The sequence below is a fragment of the Catharus ustulatus genome, chromosome 3, assembly GCF_009819885.2.
Source record: "Catharus ustulatus isolate bCatUst1 chromosome 3, bCatUst1.pri.v2, whole genome shotgun sequence".
In the NCBI taxonomy this organism is placed as follows: Eukaryota; Metazoa; Chordata; class Aves; order Passeriformes; family Turdidae; genus Catharus; species Catharus ustulatus.
Window position 1 is genome coordinate 17,027,887 of NC_046223.1, and position 19,638 is coordinate 17,047,524.

Consider the following 19,638-nt stretch of genomic DNA (forward strand, 5'->3'; position numbering starts at 1 on the left):
ACAGGTTTTTATTTTCACTCACATCCTGGCTTGTAGGAGTGGCTGAAAAAGACAATGTGCTAAAGTACAGAAAATTATTTAAATATATATTCTTTTAAAATTTCTATTGCAGGGCCCAGAGGTGGAAATCCAGACAGGCAGGGGTTTTGTCAGGCAATGATATCCAGTCTCCTCTGCAGCTGCAGCACTCAGGACTCTGAGCTAAGATGTTTGGGGTTCTGCCATTGCTGGCCTGATCAGAAGGATGTTCTAGAACCTGAGATGCTTTTTTAGGTCCTTGACTTCATTTTCTAGCATAAAAACAATCACACACAGTTTTGTCCTCATATTCAATACCATCTTTGAACTCACACCCCATTTTCCATGGTTTATGGCATCTATATCCTCTGTCTCAGCTTCCTTTCTGCTGCATCAAACAAGCTGCTCTGGTAACCTCCTAAAATAGATTGTTCTTTTCCTTGTGCTGACAAACCCTCTCCAGACACACTGGATTAGCTGCTGCTCTCTGAGGAAGAGTACTCACACTGATATGTGATTCCTCCAGGGGATGGCCAGACCTGCTGGAACAAACCCCTCCCTTCCCTGCCACAACTCTCCAGTTAAACAAATATCCTAAGATAAATGTTTTTGTGCCATTGCTTCATACTGGTAATGATGCTCCTTGTGTAGCTATGTTGTGTTGTTCCTCAGTCACTTCCATACAATGATCCCACACCTCACTCTGATATCAGTTGATTCCTTTCTACCAACAATTCTTTCCTTTTTGCTTTTTTAATCTCATCAGTTTGCTGGTTCTTTTTTTTCTCCAGAAAACATTAAAGGAAAATACGAGACAAAGGTTAGTTCCAAGGTTAATATCCCAGGATGTCATCAGTAACTTTGCGTTCAACTCTACTAAACACTGTTTCCCCCTGTGCTTGTACTTTACCTTAGTTGAAGTTCTATTAATTCTAGTTTTCTCCAGAACTGCCAATAATTTCCATTCCAGGCTCTTCACTAAAGTCTGTTATTCAGTATCAGCAATAAAACATTTCCTTTGCCCAGAGCACCAAGCATCTCAAAAAAGGCAAACACTGACTGCCAGGACAAAGCTCACATTTGACCTTGCCTACATGCTTGTCTTTATAAAAAGAGTTTGAACCTTAGTAGCCTTTAGGTGAAAGTAGTAGGCCTGCATTTTTTCTTTGCCTTTTCCAAAGTATGGAACATTCTAAGAAGTGGAAGAATTTCCTAGGTTTTTTGGTAGCTATCTGGTATCACATTTTCTCTCACAACTGCAATTCAATTCTCTCCTTTCAGTTTTAGAGTCTCTGGGAGCTGAGAGAATTTGCAACTCTTGACCTTTCCAGCACTTCACTTGAGGAAATTTCCACTTGCCATTCCTATTATTTGTCCTGTCCCCTCCCCTTTTAATATCATCACTGGGAAAACAATACAAAAAACAGTGGTTTATGTTTATTTTATAGTGATCCCCATAGAGCATAAAAATATTGCAGGACCTGGCTGAGGTCTTATCCAGGTCAAATTCCCTTCATGCAGCCTGGGCTCAAGTACGAAGCTGGGATTACCACCGTGGGCGTTTTCCGACAGCGCCAATCTTTGGATTTAGATCCTCATTAGATTTTACAGCATGCGAAGAGCACCCTTTGGAAATCCTTCTTGGGAGTTGCTCCTTTTCCACCTGCCCACTGAGACAACCGAGGAGTCCCGATGCCTGTGCTGAGTGCAGAACCGTGACAGTGGTGCTGTGTGTCCCCCTGCCCGTGTCACTCCAACCTGTGTCACCTCCTGCCCGTCCCACCTCCATCCCGTGTCACCGCCTACCTGTGCCACCTCCCGCCGAGGGGGGGCGTGGCCTGCGCGGCGGGGCGTGGCGCGCTGCCCGCCCATTGGCCGGAGGGTGGGAGGGGGCGTGGTTTGCCCGGGATGGGCGGGGCCTGGGCCTCGCTGCGCTCCCTGGGCTGCGGGCGGGCGCGGGAGGCCCGGGCTGCGCTCGGCCGAGAGCAGGTAGGGCTGGCGTTTCCCCGGCGCTTTCCCGGCGTGTTCCCGGTGCTTCCCATCCTCCCTCGGCGCGTACTGGGGGGCGGGGAGGCGGTGCAGGGTCCGCCGCAGCGGGCGGGCCGTGGCTGGCCTGGCCCCCTCCGCCCGGCTGCAGCACACGGGCCAGGGGGCGGCGCGGGCCGGGCGGTGTCCCCGTGTGTCACCGTGTGTCCCTGTGTGTCCCCGTGTGTTCCCCGGCTCCGGGGGTCCGCTCTGGTCGCGCCCGTGTGTGCTGGGAGGTGTCCAGGAGAGCTCCGAGCGGGCAGAGACAGGCGGGGCCTGAGCTCCTGGAGCTAGCGCTGTCAAAGCGCTGTCTGGCGAGGCCACGGAGTGCGGGTCTGCAGCGTTTGTTATGGGGCGAGACTGCCGAGCTGGGCCTGTGTGGTCCGGAGAAGAGAGGACAGGCAGGATCCCATTAATGCATATAAATAGGCAAATCTCGCAGGCAGGTGCCAAGGGGACGGTGCCAGGCTCTTTCAAGTGGTGCCCAGTGACAAGATTAAGCCACAAACTAACACACAAGAGGTTCCACCGCAGCATGAGGAAGAATTTCTTTACATTGAGGGTGGCAGGGCACTGGCACAGCTGCCCAGGGAGGTTGTGCACTCTCCCTCCCTGGAGGCATTCAAACCCCACCTGGACACCTGGTGTCACCTGCTCCAGGTGACCCAGCCCTGGCAGGGGGTTGGACTGGATGATTTCCTGAGGTCCCTTCCAACCCTGACAATTCAGTGAATCTGTGGAAACGCTGCCATGTTGCAAGAGGACCCTGCACACCTCCCAAATCTTGGGTTTACTACATGTGTGTAGCATGTCTGCCACTCGTGCTGTAAATGTTCTGAAGTGGGCAGGTGGTGTATGTGCGAGTAACTTGTTCTCTGAACTTAATTTTTCTTGAGCACATCTAAGCACATGATGAGGAGTGCATTATACAGAGCTGTTGTCAAAAATAGCATCACATTTGTGACAGGTTCAGCTATCAAAGCGTGGAACAACTGTATGTTGTAGCCTGAACTGCTTTAGCATTTGCTGGTTCTTATTGCACTTGCAGGAAATCTTTGTGCTTTAACACAAATAACAAACTAGAGTACATGAAAATGTTGGGTCCTCAATTACAGAACATTTTTACATATATATGCAGAGCTACCATGCATTGGTAATGTGTTTATATCAAGAAATCTGTAGTTGCTGTTCAGTTTTGTCAGCAAAAGGGTGTGTGCATCTGATGACTCTGAAGTTTTTCCCTGACATTTCTGTTTTTTCATTTTCAGATATAATTCAGTTGGAAGAACACATGGCTAGCAAATAGTAAGTATGATACCCTGCTGTGCTAAGCTATGCTCAGTGGCAGTTTGACAACGCTGTGAACAGAAAAATTCTGTAATTCACGTAATTTCTCTAATAGCTTCTGCTCTAAACTCTTTTACAAATACAGGAGAGTCACTGCTCTTTTGGTAGGCATCCCATTCCATTGCACCAGGATTTTCCAGCTGAATTTAGATGGAAAGTGTGTCTTGGATATTGTTAATACCCTCAGGCAGTTTTGGTTTTGCTTACAGCAGAACTCATTATGAGAATGGCATGGGGATGCCTTTTCATTTCCTTTATAATAGTTTTCAGCCTTTTCCTTTGTCTTTCCAGCTGTGTGTGTGTGGGTGTTAGCTGACTGGAAGCTCCTACACCTGAGCTGGCAGCCTCTGGAGGTGGCTGTGGGTGCAGAACGTGTGACATTGTGTGGTTCAGTGCTGTGTCGTGACATGTGCCACATTTCTGGAGTCAGATGAAAACCCTGTGGTGTGAGGGTGTGCACACTTCCATTGGAGGTGTTGGCACTCCTGTGGACATGTAACTTTGTTCTTTGTGGAGTTGGGTCAGCATCTGCATTGTAGCCCTTGGATCACGTGCCACCTACCTGACAGCGTGGGTTGTCTCCCTGCCTGCTTTGCTTTGGCACAATATAGATGGTGTTCTTGTCTCTGGCCCTGCAGAGTAACAGATGCCCTGGCTACTTGCACAGGTTGTTTTATTTGGTCCGCTTTCCTGTGTGCCATAAACACTCTTTCTTGTATTAATTTTGAAATGTCTCTGTTGATTTCAAGTTCCAACAACTTAACATTGTCCTACATCACAAAATCTCACCTTTTCCTGTTACCGTCTGTTCAGTCAGGTCTGGCTTCTTTTCACTGTGCTTCTTTTGTTTCTTCAGTGTAGGGCTGTGCAAAAAGCTTTTAATTTCTTTTGTGTCTGTTTCCAGCTTAAGAGGCTCAGCTAATACATCTTTTATACTCACCCATATTACTTGTTCCTTTATGCATTTTGTGAGAGCTCTGAGGTGCTGCCTGTGAGAAACTTGTGAATTCACGTGTCTTACAAAGCTTTTTGTTTTGCCATAGCCTCTGAAGAAATATCAGAGTGTAGCAGATTTATTTCACTGTTGTACTTCAAAAGCAACTTCATTAGGTGTTTGTAGCTTAAGTCCCTTACACAAGAAAGCTGTTGCCATCATCTTTATGATGTCTTTTGAGCCATTGAAATGTAAACTCTTAACTTTTCCTGACTGTTACAAAATATTAACTGGAATAATTAGAGATATTTTTTGGCCTCGTTGAATAAAGGAACACATAAGCCAATGCAATTTGATAATGCTGTGGGAAAAAATAGTCCTGTCCTTCTAGTGGCCTCCTCCACGATCTTCATGCCAGATCATGAATTTGTATAGCTGTATAAGACTAAGGAAATAAACTAATTGGGAAGAAAATGAGCATTTTTTCATGTGGACCTTTATTTGCAACTTGAGCACACGGAGAACTGTGTATGACGGGCAAGAAAAGGAGGCTTTAATTTATTTACTTCAAGATTAACATCTGTAATCCATTGCTAAAATGCCTCTTATGCACATAGATTGAGAGGTCCCAAATAGTGTGACAGATTTATTTTGGCTAAATCTACTCATAGCTTGTTGTGTGTTAGGTACAACAACCAAAATAAGTCTTCTTTTAGTTTTTCATATTTACTTCGGTATAAATTAAATGTAATAAAAAAACATTCCTTGAAGCTCCATGGCTTCTTTCTGTCAAGCAGGCTGGCTAAACAAATTCCTGAGAAAAAAAGCACTGTATAGCAATATCCAGAATAAAAATGTAGGTTGTTTAGTAGAAATACTGCTTTTACCCCAAGTGTTTAATAATGATCATTCAAGATGCACAATTTCAATTTTTCAACTGTGAGGTGCAGCCTCTGATGGTGCAATCATGCCTGTTTCTATTAAGCATAATATTTTTTTTTTTGTTATTTGTTAATGGATTTACCTGATAAATGTCTTACAAGTGGTAGCCAGCTTTCTTCTGATCTTAACCTGTGAACCATAACTAGCATGTAACTTGGGCTGGTTGTCAGCTTTGTCACTATAACTCTACAGCTATTTAGACTTGATTCTCTTTCCTAGATTGCTGTAAGGCCTGGGAAGGTGCCTGGAAACAACACGAGGGTGAAGGTTACAGCACTGTGGTAAGTATGCTATTTTAAAACATCAAGGAGACGAGCTGGGAAAGGAGCTGATATGGAATCGTGAGTCCAGGAGTGAATCACTCGGTGATGAATTGTCTGCAGCTGTGTGTGGGAAGATGAAAGAGCTGGGAATTTAAAGAGAGGAGGCAGCAGTAGCTGGCAGCATGTTCCTGCTCATGGTGAAGGGTGGGAATGTGCATGCAGAGTATGGGGGCAGGTACTTGATGCTTCAGGTTTTCATAAAGCTATGAAACACACTAATCCATTTATCCTCAGTGTGTGTTTGTTAATCAGAGCATTAATATTTTCTTTACTACTCAAGTGGAAAATTGGGGAAAAATATGATGTTTTCCATTACTTACGTGTATAATTAGTGATGGAAGTCAGAACTAGAAGTTGGCTAACCTTGACACCATGCTCTATCAGATTTGTTAATGTATTGGTTTGTAAGAATCTAATGGCAGTAATAGTTTGTTTGCAAGACGTTAATCTCATTGCATGTTTTATCTTGCTGTGATAGAACCAATCCAAAGTGTTTTCAATGAGGTTATTTACTGATTTTTTTTTTTTCCCTCCTGAAGTGGCTTTCTAGAAGATGACCATAGAGGATCTCCCAGAACCTTCCTTCGAAGGAGATTCCCTCATTGAAAGAGAGCGATTCTTATTCCCAAACTCTGAAACATCTGTTACTTTTTCTGTTGCTGCAGCACCAATGCCTTCAGACTGTGGTATGTACTTTAAAGAGAAAATGAATTTTTAATTAGCAGAGAATAAATTTGAACTATAAATTTTAAGAAGAGCTATCAACTCTTAATTATTTGTTTCCAGAAAAAGTTTTCTTCTTATTAAATACGTTCTCTGTTAAATGAACGATGAAGGCCCATGCTTTTTCCATTTTTCTTATTGCTTACACTATAAAGTATATCTTTTCCTTTGTACACTTCTGTGCATGTATGGTCACATTTGTAGTTCTTTCACATCTCAGTGTAGAATTAGATTGTTGTATTAAGATGTAAAATTGGAGTAAGTAAGGGAAGTTAATATACACCACATTTTAAACCCCTAGAGTTACACTTTTTCTTATGCTTTAGTATGTAAATGATGTACTAGAAGAGGATATTTCCATTGGAAATGTATATTTTGTTGGTGGCAAGGATTGTAAAGTGAGTGCTTGAAAATTATACCAAGCATAATTCTGATCAGCTGTCAGAATCATGTTTGTCTTCAGTAACTGTCTTCACATGTATAAATTATAATAAAATTTCCAAGGGTATATTATGTGTATATACACATTTCCAAGGGTATATAAAATGTCACTGTAGGTAAGGAGCTTCACTGATAGCTGCAATTATAATGCCTTTGAATGTTGCAGAAGATACTAATAGCATCTATGTGCCTTAAAAATCACCCCTCCACCTCTATGTTTCCCATGAATTGATTAGAGCAATCAGCTGCATTCAGGAAAAATAATACATGTAACGTGTCTTTGACAGACTCAGCATTCTTGAGACCCATTTTGTAAGTTAGTTCAGGTTGAGAATGTGAGTGTTGCATATGATACATTTCAGTACATGAATGTGTGTCTTTACATGGTTTAGCCCTGTTCTCATCACTCTCCTAGTCTACTCTAAGCACTGCCATGATTTATTCCATTCTGCTTTCTTACCCCTTAGATAAAGTTTCCATTTGCCTTTTTTAAACATTGTTTTGTTGTGGTATCTTCTAATAACTGTATGATCTCACTGCTATCTGTTCTACCTGGTTTCTGCCTACTCATGAAATAAAAAATAAATCCTTTTATAGGTGATTGCTGTCACCTGTGTAACAGTAACATTGCTGAATCTGGGTGAAGGAGGTTAAACCACGACAGAGAGAGATTCTTGGTCTTTACATTCAGTGCATTTATTTTTCCTTAATGCAGTTGAGCACTGTAATTAATACTTGAAAAGATACAGAGGGAGAAAGTAATACTTTAAAGTATCTAGATGCCATTGCCATCTTTTCGTGGGGTTCATTGCTTTAACAGATTTTCTATAGCATTGCTTTGGTTTGCAAAGACTACAACTGATCTCCTGTTAAGCACTTAGGGTGGCTGTTACTAATACTTGGTACAGTCTCAGATTTTTACATGCTGATTGTAAGAGTTGATTTCTGATAGATAATTTGGATCAGGTTTGTGGCTGGAAATCTTCCTGGTGGAGTAAGAACTGTGAATATTGCACAAGACCATTAATCTTGTTGCCTAGTTTACTTCCGAGCTTTCAGCTGTAGATCAGCTGTGGTTTATGTGGAAGGTAAATATTAGTGGATAAATCAGTAAGTGTGTGTTGATGGATGGGATGTAGGGAAGAAGCACACTTCGTGTAGTGCTGGGAGATAAAGGGTTTGGATTTTTTTTATATGCTAAGTGAAAACAAAAATTCATGTTAAATATCAGTGAAGTTGTTCTCCTTTTTCATTCTTGCTGAATCAAGGCGATGCAGTTTGAGGAACTCCAAATAGCCAGGAAGCAATCTCTCTATGTACTTCTATCTGTTATGCAATCTAGAAGTCAGGTATGCTGTTTTTGAGGAAAGGTTGGGATGATTCAGCCGGGGGTGGTTCATGTCACACACCCAGATGGGAATGGTGTGTGGTGCTTAACCTGTCTGTCCTGTCTGAGAGTGAATGTTGTACGTTTGTCCAAAACCTGTTTAAAAGGCAACTCCCCGATAGCTGCAGCAGGGGGAAAAGTTCAGTGTTTGCCAGTAGACTCTGCTTCCATTCCTTCTCCTCATAGCCACTGTTATCCAGATTCTTCCATTTTCCAGAGCTGGAAGAAATTCCACAAATTTAAAATAAAGGATGTGTGTAGACATACACACACACCTGTGAGTAATGTGACATATACTTTTATAATAAGGTGTTTTATACACTTGAAGTTTGGATTGCCTTGAAAGAACATGAGGCTTAAAATCTTTAAAAGTGGTGGTTTTTTTCTAGTCTTGGTTTGGTGCCTTAATTTTTGAAGGTGTTTCTCTCCTGCAGCTGCCACCAGGTGGGATCGATGCCTTCATGAAATATCTGAAAATAGCAGAGGTCACAGAATGCCTTCCTGATTAGAGTGTGTGCTTATATTTTAGTATGTTCTATGTAAATTGTGATGGAAGAAGGAGGAAAAGACATGTTTTGTAGCATATGGAGAAATCATCTATGCCTTTGATCCTTGAGAGATCAATAGGTTTGTCTGTGCTTGGAACCTGCAGCCTTTGCCTGGCTTGAACAACAGTAAACCCTTATTAGTAGGACCACCATACATCCCTGTTACTCCTTGCCTAAACTTAAAATCCCTCCTCCAGTACCATTGTATTGGTTGCTGATTCAAAGCTTTTTCAGAAGTATAAGCAAGACACAAGTATTAAAGGAAAAATAGAGCAGATGTTAGAGAAAATTTTCCAAATTAATTCAGCTTTGTGATTTTTCCAGTGTGAGTAGTGAACAGTGAATGAGTAGTGAAGTGACTCTCTCTGCTATTCTTTGCCTCTGACTTTGAAAAACTAGATGCATGTTAAATGTTAAGATTTTATAAAAGGACTTTTTCTTTTTTTAACAGAGTTTTCCTTCTTCGATCCCAATGATGCAGCATGCCAAGAAATACTCTTCGACCCCAAAACATCAGTTTCTGAATTATTTGCTATCTTAAGGCAGTGGGTTCCACAGGTCCAGCAGAATATTGACATTATTGGGAATGAGGTGAGATATAAATGAAGATCCTTGAGTGCTCTCAATGTTAAATACTGTGTTGACAGTGAATAAAACCAGTTCCTTCAGAAGCAGAATTAATCATAAATGCAGGTACAGTTTCTGCCTTTTAACAAGTAGTGACTGATCATGCCTTGTATTCCACACGTTGTCAGCTTTTATTTGGAAAATGAAGGATGATGGATAAAATTCACTATATTTGCATAGATGTTATAAACAATGTTTCTCTCAAGGCAATTGTGTTGAGACCCTTTGCCTTGTGTTTGTTTTCTGCTTAGCAGTAATCCCAAACTCCAATATATGAAGTTACCTTTGAAGCCTGACCTTAAGGGCAATCTTTCCTAGGCACAAAATGTTTTTTTTAATATTTCCATCCTACTTCCTTATTTTTCTTCTGGATTACAGGTTTTTCTGGCTGTGTGGGGGAGTACGGTGAAGATTACCCCTGCCATATTATAACTGGGGGCTTCATTTTGGTGGGTGTGGGAATGGGGTGGGTAGCTGTTGAGACATCAAAGAACAAGGGAAGAGCTTCATAAATCATTTTCCCCATGCAGTTAGCTGCTTAACTTTTTAGCGTGTGAAGTATATGTTAGAAGGAGCAATATAAAAAACCTTTTAAATCTGTAAATAATGAAGGTTAATTATTATGCTATTTATTGCATTTGTGTATGTTGCTCAGTTCTGCAGTTAAGAGTCTGTTCTGGTAGGCTTCTTTGTTGCTGGCCTTTGCAATGAATCCAGGAGTCAGTATATCTGAAATGACTAAGGAAATAGTGGTGATGTCAGAGATATGCCGGAGCTAAAATGTGCTTGTTTTCCACTTGCCCGTCAGATCATTAAAAGAGGTTGCAATGTGAATGACAGAGATGGACTGACTGATATGACTCTCCTACATTACACTTGCAAATCAGGGGCTCATGGCATTGGTGAGTAAAAAAATAAGTCATTCTAGATGTAGAAACCTAATTGACTCACATAAACTAATCCCACTGGCTGTTACAGAATTGTTCCTTGCAGTAGATTCTATTTTTGGTGCTTGGTTTTCTCTCCTGTAGTGGCCATGGGCACGGAAGGTGCAGCTGTGGCCATGGGGAGCAAGCCGAGTTAGTGGTATAGGTACTACACGCAGTAGTACCAGCTTAAGTAGATACTTCATGTAGCAAAGGCAGTTTCAGACTGAGGTGCAAGCTGCAAGTTTGATCTAGTTTTTGCTGTAGTTTTCATACAGCAGAATGTTCAGGCAACTGGCTGTTGTTTTTCTTTTGTTTCCTTTACCCTGTTTGTGTCAGAAGAGAACAATAATCTTCATTTGCTTTACTATGGTCATAAATACTGGACATGAGAGCACATTTAACTCTGTTTGAATACCCCTATTAACTTTTCTATGTTGTGTTACTTTTTTGTTGACCTGAGCCCACTTCTCTGAGTTTGAGAGAAGTCTGGCATAGGTTGTCTTCCCTGGTGTTGCCAGATCTTTTAACATAAACTTCAGCATTGTGATGTGCAATTCTTTTTCTTCTGTCAGATACTAAAACTCCTGGGTTTGATGGCTGACACTACTTATTTTAGAGAAAACCAGATAGTGTTATTATACACTAAAGAATTCAACCCTTTATGATAGAGGGCAAAGGTTTCTGTATCCTAATCCTGAAAAGAAAGGCATAGCAATAGTTCTGCTGTGAGTTTGAAGAGCTTCATGTACATTTTGTGTTGCACATTAATGTGCGTTTTTTCAGGTCAGATAAATAAATCACTAATTCATAATATATGAAAATTACCCTGCAGGTGATGTTGAAACTGCTGTAAAATTTGCAACACAGCTCATTGATTTGGGTGCTGACAGCAGCTTACGCAGCCGGTGGACAAATATGAATGCCTTGCATTATGCTGCCTACTTTGATGTTCCAGAACTGATCAGTGTTATTTTGAAAAATGCAAAGCCAAAAGGTAGGCATTGTGACACTTGTTTCATGTAGTTGTCCATCTTTTGTAGACCCTAAGCTGATGTATAGTGGTCTGTGTGGTGTTCATTTATCCATTATACATAAATATTTTTTTATTCTTTTATTCAGCCTCATGGGTTCGTTTTTCTCTTAACCATTTTTTAGTGGTTCACTGTACTGTTTTCCATTGCTGGTGTTTAAACTTGAGCTTTGTACAAGACAATGGAAGTTTGAAATACACTGGAAAGCAAACAGTTTAATCTTAAATTATTGAGAACTAAGAGAATGTTTGCAGAAAACCAAAGATATAACTGTTCTAGTAAAATCTTGTGTTTTTTAAGGTTGCTTAAACATTGAGAAGGATGTTTGAATTGCAGAGAGAAGGTTAAAGGAGTAGTGAGGATTTGGCAATTGCATGTAGCAAACCTGTGACTGAGGCAATATTGACATGCTCGTTTTTCCCATTTCTCAGCTATGCAGAAGGTCCTGTTTAAGGAACAATTTGAGTTCAGTGTTCAGCATAAATTGATAACTTTTGGAATGATACTGTGAAGGCTTGGTAATTGGAGTCCTATTTATACCAGTGCAAAGGGAAATGATGAAATGGTTTTGAACCAGAACTGTTTGTAAGCAACTTTATCACTAAAATTGTACAAATGTGAATTTATTCTGCTGAATATCCTTCTGATTGTGCCAGTTTGCAAAATAGTTTTTTATCTAGGGACCCTGTCTGAAGAGGGCTTTTAGAGTACCCAAGGCTTTTAGAGTACCCAAGGCTTGCTTACCAGACCTTGAATCTCCATGGAAGTGATTGTTAAGCAGTGCTGTTACTGCTGTGACTTGCTTAGGAGGTGACAACTGTGGGGTGGTAACAAAAGACAAAATCAGACTGCACAGTACTTAAGTCCACGTCACATTTCAATAGCCTGGTTTCCATAATTTGCATCAGCAGTTTTAGGTCTCCTTTCAGACCTTATTTGCATTTGGTGTTCTCCTGCACGGTTCCTACAGAAGGGGTGGGACTTGGCTTGGATTTCCAAGGAAAGTTTCCACTCCGGTTAAATGTCTCGGCAGTTGGCAATTCTTGGATAAGCAGCTGATGTTTTTTTATCTCAGGAAATATATAAAATTATTTGCCCTGTGACATGGAAACAATGGATAGGCTGAATTAGTATAATAATTTTAGCTCCATACTTCATCAGGCAGTTTGCAGAAAAGGAAGAACGTACATAGAAGAACATGCTTTGGAATGGATCAATACTGAACTGGAGAAAAAATGGTTGTTAATATAAAAATAACTTTCAAGACAGTGGTGTGCTGACTCTGAGATGCCATTGTGAAGCACAGGTGTTTCCTTTTGACTGCAAAACTACTTTCTTTATGATGCTCTGTAGTTATATTTTTCATACAGATTTACTCCTCAGTTGTTACAGGAGAGAACTAGTTTGATCTTATTTTTAGAGGTTTTAAATACAAAATTAGTGTATTATTTTCCTCTAGATAGTTTGGGGGTAGTTACCAGGTTAACATTTGATATTTGTGTTTCTTTCTGTCACCTCTACTATGCCCACTTAGTTCAAAGTTGTAAGAGAACTGTTCAGAAAATCTAAGCATGAAGTTTACAAGTCTGAGGAAGTCACAGAGTCTTAACTCAAAAAACCAAACCACACATCAGTCGTTTTTCAAAATAGGAATGCATGGAACTTTTGCTGGCTCAGTAGCTGATGCTACTGATCAGTATTTCTACAAATTGGTTCCTATGTGTGCAGAAAATATTTGGTAGTATTCCATAGAAGTTTCAATGACTGTATACAGCTCTTCAGCTTCTAACTGGTTTTTAACTGGTAATGTCTTCTGGCCTTTGGTGTATAAAGGTGTATAAAAGCTACATCTGCAGTAGCTCTCATTGTGACTTGAGGCATGTGAATGCAGTCTTTTTTCATCTTTGTGTTCAATCTGTGCAATTGCAAAACTTAAATTCTGATTGCAAGTTTGTTACCTTTAATCTTTATAAGTTGGATCAGTTTTATTAGTGTGTATAAACTCAACATGTCTGCACAGACTATACAGGCATATATAACTGTGTATCTTCTATATATGTTGATGTTCTATTTGTTCATTTAGTGTAACTATAGAAGGATGTTGATGCAGTTGGGATATACTTTGTTTATGGCATTGTGAGAGGGGCTAGTGTTTTTTGGGATGGAGGCTGAAACTGGAAAATATGAGGAGACTCCAGCCCTGAGGTGGAAAGTTTTATGTTCCTCACTGGTATTTCAAATTGGAACATGACTGATAATACTTGTGGTCTTTTGGTTTGTGTATTTAATCAGCTGGCACTTTTAATTAATAGTCCTATACCTAATTGACTCAAAATGACATCTCTCTTGTATAATTTAAGAGAGGAGCCTCAGAACTAAACAGACATTTAAACTCCAATCTTCTAGAACAGTAATAACTTCATAGCAGATTGAAAGATATATTGGGAACAATTGATAAAAATATATATTGTGTTAAATTGCTTCCAGTCAAATGCAGTGCTCCATTTTCCAAACTATTAGTGCAAGACCCTTCAGAGTGTAATTCTTTGAAAACAAAGAAATTATAACAATCACCAGCTCTTAATTAATTCTTGGCCATTAGTAATTAAATTAGTGTAAAGCAGATGTATAATCAGTTTTCCCTTGCCCTACTGCCTGCTCACAAAGGAAAACAACTGGTTGAAGATGCATCTCATTTTAATGTTTGACACCTAGAAACATTAAAACATTTATTAATGTCACTTGTTAATCTTGACACAGTAGATTTGGCATCCTGAGTAGCAGCAACTTTGCAGTTAAGCCATCAGTATTAAAAAATGAGTGAAAGTTCATGCTCATCTTCCAGGTTGGTTCGTGGTGTGAATAAACAGATGCAAATAAGGTTGATATTCTGTGTAGAATTACTTGTCATATGCATTTGGTACATAAATAATGGTGTGTCTGTGTAAATGCTAACATAAATTGTAAAAATGAATGTTCTCACAAGGAATCTGTAGGGGGGAATGTTCATGTAACAGACTTGCATACCTCACATGTGATGTTTAATTGCAGATGTGGATGCCACCTGTAGTGACTTTGATTTTGGAACAGCTTTGCATATTGCTGCATTTAACCTATGCACAGGAGCTGTCAAGTGTTTACTGGAACATGGAGCAAATCCTGCCTTTAGGGTAAGGAGTTAGGTTGTGGATTCACCAGAAGGTGAAAAAGGTACCTGGAAAAACTGAACAGTCTGTCCAGGATTTTGATTAGCTAAAGGTGTGCTACATGCAGTGACAGTGCCTCAGAAAAAGATATTTGCAACTCACAGGGGATGATTTTGTATGCTTTGTCCTACTTGTGTGTTGAAGTTTGTAGTGTTGTGTCATGGTCTAGTTCATTAGTTCAAATAACTTTCAAGAGGTTTTTCTGTTTGTTGTTTCATTTATTATTACTCGTGGGTGTCTTGCAACAGCTGAGTCCCCATGGCAGTGGGGCATCTTCTCAGAAATGGGGGAGTGCAATCTTTGCCCTCCAGAAATTCAGTGTTGTGCTCAGCAGTGAGCCTGGTGTTAGCATGAGTAACTGAGAATGCACAAACATCACCTGCTCTGCTTACTTACCTAATAGTAGACATAGGTTATAGTGCAAAGTGTTGTTCTATGTGTCTAGCCACAATCTTGGGTTTTGATTGAGTTTTGTGTTTGATTTGGGTGTTTGTTGTTTTGTATGGGGTTTTTTGTTTATTTTTTGAGAGGGAAGGGCTTGGAAATTTTTCTTATTTTAACAAAACCAGTATCTCATTTGCAAATGCAGGGGGTTATTTCAAATGAGAATTCATAGTTGTTTTAAGGATACTTAAAAGTCAGTATTTTATGTAACACTGTTAGTGTGAAATCTTCTGGAACATTATTGTCCATGATATTCAATCTAAATCTCTTAAAAATGGGTGGATTTCTTCTTTGTCTCTTCATTCAGTGTGCATGAATGTGTCTCAGGTTCTCTGGCAGCTGTATGTTTAGGAGTCATTTGTCAGAGGGACCTCTTCTTTGTATTTGCACAAGCATTCTGAGCTGCGGCTGTGTCCTGGAGAAGGGAAATCCTGAGCTTCCACTTTGCCCTCTTGCCGCTGCTCTGCCCTTGCTTTGTGTTGGCACAGAGGTTTACAGGGCAACTGGTGGCCTGAATTGTGGGGCTTCTGTGACCAAGATAATCTCTAATGTCATGACTACAAACTCAAACTCCCCACTCAACTTCAACCCAACTATATCCTGTTTTTAAGGTAGTGTGACTTTTACTTACAGAGTGATTGGAGATTTTTAAGGAATGGTGGGTGTTGAATTGCTCAAATATGTAATAAAGTTTTGACTAGAGACAGTGTGGAGTTTGGTCTTTTGGGAACAGCAGTGTAAATTCTGAGTAAGGATTCTACTTTCCTAGCTTTGAGATGGATTGAGAGGGAGCTCAGGAAACATTGAACTTGTAGTCTGTTTTGAAGGGACCAAAACAAACACAATTCTTACTCTGCATTCCTTCTGGTAATGTCCAGGTCCAGGGGCTCTGCTGAGACAAATTTGGAAGACTGCGATGATTATATTTCCACAAACACTGTGAAAATGGGCAGACAGCCAAAGCTCCACACCAGTGGCTTTGCTGAAGAGTGTAGGTAGAGCTGTCCCTGGAGCAGCCTGACAGTACCTACTGTCTGGGCAACTGGCCTGGAGTTGAGGCTAACTCCAGGGTTGCTGGTACTCCAACAACTTGTCCTGTCACATAGGACATACAGGGAATCACAATCACGGCTCTCTGGGAATGGGATGTGTTTGGAAAGGACTCTGTTAAGCCATCTCATAGGATAATATGTGTCTAGATAAAACCTGAACAGATTTATTTAGGTACTCATGTGAACCATCACATTTGCATATTATATACATGCAACATACGTAATTAAATTCCCTTTTATATTTGGAATAAGCCTTACCAAGGAGCAAGCTATATGCTGGATAAAGATAGATTCTTTGGGAGGAGTTGGCATTTTGGTATTGGCATTACAGACCAGAAGTCTGCCTTGCTTTCCTAACTCTCTTAGGAGTTTTCCTAACTCTGAGATGCTGTACATGCTGGTTGATCTATCTAAGGATGTTTTGGCATCCTTATTTGAAAATGTGGATTTTTTAATAGTTGCTTGTATTCTAGGAAAAATATCTAATAAAGACAATTAAACACTTCATAAAATGCTGTGCTTTCACCTGATCAGGTTTATCTTGTGACAACATTAAATCCTGTGCTATCTTCTGTTTCTGCAGAATGACAAAGGGCAGATTCCAGCAGATGTGGTTCCTGATCCAGTAGATATGCCACTGGAAATGGCAGACGCAGCAGCCAGTGCAAAGGAAATCAAGCAGATACTGCTGGATGCAGTACCTCTCTCATGTGACATCTCCAAAGCCATGATCCCAAGCTATGACCACATCACAGGCAGGGCCATGCTTTTATCACTTGGTCTGAAACTGGGAGATCGTGTTGTTATTGCAGGACAGAAGGTATGGCCACCAACCTGGTACTACTCTTGTAATTCCTGGAGAGTCCATTTATTTGCCACTTTGGAGATGTACCTCAGTTTGAGGGTCTGGAGTGCTTTCTGGAAGGTGTGATCTCTGGATGGCAGCAAGGAACTGGTTACGGAAAGTAATAAACTAAAGAGTTGTGTGGTAAAGTCATTATTATGAAAAGCAGTTTTGACAGGCATAGGCTGCATTTTGTGTCTTTAAATGGTTTTTAACAGTCTCCTATAGTACTGAGCATGGCTCAGCTTTTATTAACGTTTTTGGTGTCACATCAAAGTGATGTTAAAATTCACAAATTACTTTGTGAGTTTCCTGGCTTTGTTGTGAAGTACTCCTGATAATTTCCAGAAGGCAGAGGAAAAACCCTTCAGTTCTGCTTAGCCTACAGTAACCCAATTTCACTGGTGCAATGCAGTGAAATCTTTGAAGCAGTGCTGTGCCAACAGGGTTGTTACATGGTTCTGTGGAGGTAAAAGGATGTAGCTAATAGAGGTCCAGCTCGAATGTGAATAGCTTCTTAGAAGCTACCATGATGGCCACCTTTTGAAAAATGTATTTGAAAACTGTAGCATTAATATTGCATTCAGTATTCAGACTTTATTTTTTTATATAGCAAGGGATATAAGTGCTAGAACTCTTTTAAAGAAGTACTTTTTCCTGGTAAATATTGAAAGCATTTGTGAGCAAAATTTTATATTTGAATAACTTTCACTTTAATAGCTTTCCTAATATAACTTCAGATTTTTAACTGTCACAATTGAAATGTTCTAAAGTGATCTGCAGCAAGAGTGTGAAGCTGCTTCCATTGTGTATTTTAATTTGGTGTATTCTTGAAATTGGGTCAGGGAAAGTGAAGCAATCACTAGCTATGCAGAAGGCATTTTAACTGAAGTATGTACAGAAAGCCACTTGTTCTTTAAAGGCAGAAGTTGCTTTATCAGAATCACAGTGGCGGTAAGGGGAGATAATGTAAGTGCAAGTTAATGGAGGCTTTAGAGCAAGAGAGTGATGTAATTGGTGCTCTTGTGTATCTTTCCTCTAAGGCCCACAGTATGGTTTGTGCTGTAATGTATTCACTGGATAGAGCTGCCTGAGTTTGGTTAATTTTATTGTTCTAATTGGTAATGCTGGTGCAGTGTTTTTTAAGAAATTGTTGGAAGCTGTTTCTGTGCTGCCAAAGGCCAGCAGGGCTTTGCAGCTAGCTTGCGTTTCTTTAAGGGAGCCAGATCTGTTCTAGAGCAGGTGGGAAGAAGGAATGTGATTGTGCTGTTTGAACTTCATTTCCACAGCAGCTTTCCTCCCTTCCTTCCTTTGTGTGTGAAGAGCTGTTGTGCAGTGCTCCCACATTGCTTCCCACCCCTTTTCTCTGTTTGCCTGAATGGAGAAGTTGTTCTCAGCCCTGCCTTCCCCTCCCCCTCGATACTCCTAAATTGCTGCAGGGTGGAGCAAAAGTGAAAACAGGATGATGACAATGGTGCCCCGTTTTTAACCTTCTCCTGCATCAGTTCTCATTCTGCAATATGGAAGCTGGGATGAGGGCATTTGGAACAGCAGCGTTTTTTTGAGCTATATTTATGGGTTCCTATTGTCTTTCCTGCTTCTGCAGTCTCCTAATATGTCAGCTTTAATGAAGCTTGAGAGCACAGTAGATGCCAGAGGGAGAATGGATTCCTCTCTTGACTCCTACTGCTGTCATTCCAGTTATCCTGCAGGGTGGGAAGCTGTGTAAGCAGGTGTTCATGTGTACGTGACTGGGGCCCCACAGCTCCACCAGCTCCTGCTCTGCTGGATTAAGTGTCCCTTTGGATCACATCTGATGAAATGGGAGTGCAGGGAGGCCAGCAGCTGAGAGAAAACTGCTGCTCTGTCTCATGTGGGAGAGCCCCTGCTCCTTGCTTGCACAGGTCCTAGGGCAGATTTGCCTTCTCCCACCTCTGGCTGAAGATGCTGGCTGATCTCTTCTCTCTGCTCAGTAAATAGTAGATGCTCTGTGGCTGGTGCCTGGGAAGTGAGTGGAGGAATTGTAGCAATCTGTGGTGCTGCTTGGCTGAACTTCCCCTGGCTGAATTTGATCCCTGTGTTGGTAAAAGGTCTCAGTCTAGATTAGTGTGACATTACTGCCTATGGCAATCAGGTATAAAGGAGATCTTCAGCATAAGAGAAGAGGCTCTGGGTCGTGTTTATTTCTTTACAGACATAAGGAAAGAGTAGCTGGAAGGTTTTATAGTAAAAAAAAAAAATTGTTTCTATCTGTTTACTCTTTGAGAGTTGGATTAAACAGTAGAGGTATAGTGTAAAATGAACTAATATTAAGGTCACATGAGATGAGGAAAACGGAGAAACTGAAAGATCAAAGTTTATTACTAAAACTAATTTAAAAATCAAATATAAAAAGGAATTTGAATTAATGTTAAATGCATCTCTTGTGTTATTCCTCTCCTGTTTGGTTCAAGTGTGTGAGCTTATAATGCAAATTTGCAGAGAATGACGTCAACCAGCAAGACTGGTCTGTCTTGATATTCTTCATGTGCTTATCTGATAGCTCAGAATTTATAGTATGTATTGAAGCAACAGCAAATGTTTAAAGCATTTGCTGGCTTTTAAAATTTAGTTTAATCATAAGGAGGAAGTAGAGACTTATGAATATTTGCCAAATAAAAAATTAATTATGCTCTGAAGTTTACCCTTGAACTTTTGCTATATATATATATATAAATGTATATATATTTGTATGTATGTATTTATGCACACACAGATTAGTCTAGTCTAATTTTTCTATGGAACCTCCAATTCAGGAAGATACCTAGCCCGGATTCT

General features: G+C 40.5%; 1 protein-coding gene across 1 annotated transcript in view; it reads left to right on the forward strand.

The window, feature by feature from the left end:
• The first annotated feature begins 1,929 nt into the window (after nt 1–1,929).
• Nucleotides 1,930–19,638, forward strand: part of CLIP4 (CAP-Gly domain containing linker protein family member 4) — a 31,165-nt gene continuing 13,456 nt past the window's right edge. The window contains exons 1-9 of the mRNA XM_033055304.2: nt 1,930–2,007; nt 3,312–3,348; nt 5,486–5,547; nt 6,129–6,275; nt 9,140–9,279; nt 10,124–10,217; nt 11,077–11,238; nt 14,327–14,445; nt 16,561–16,797. Of these exons, the coding sequence (XP_032911195.1) occupies nt 6,143–6,275; nt 9,140–9,279; nt 10,124–10,217; nt 11,077–11,238; nt 14,327–14,445; nt 16,561–16,797 (885 nt within the window). The 5' untranslated portion in view covers nt 1,930–2,007; nt 3,312–3,348; nt 5,486–5,547; nt 6,129–6,142. The remainder of the gene's footprint in view (nt 2,008–3,311; nt 3,349–5,485; nt 5,548–6,128; nt 6,276–9,139; nt 9,280–10,123; nt 10,218–11,076; nt 11,239–14,326; nt 14,446–16,560; nt 16,798–19,638) is intronic.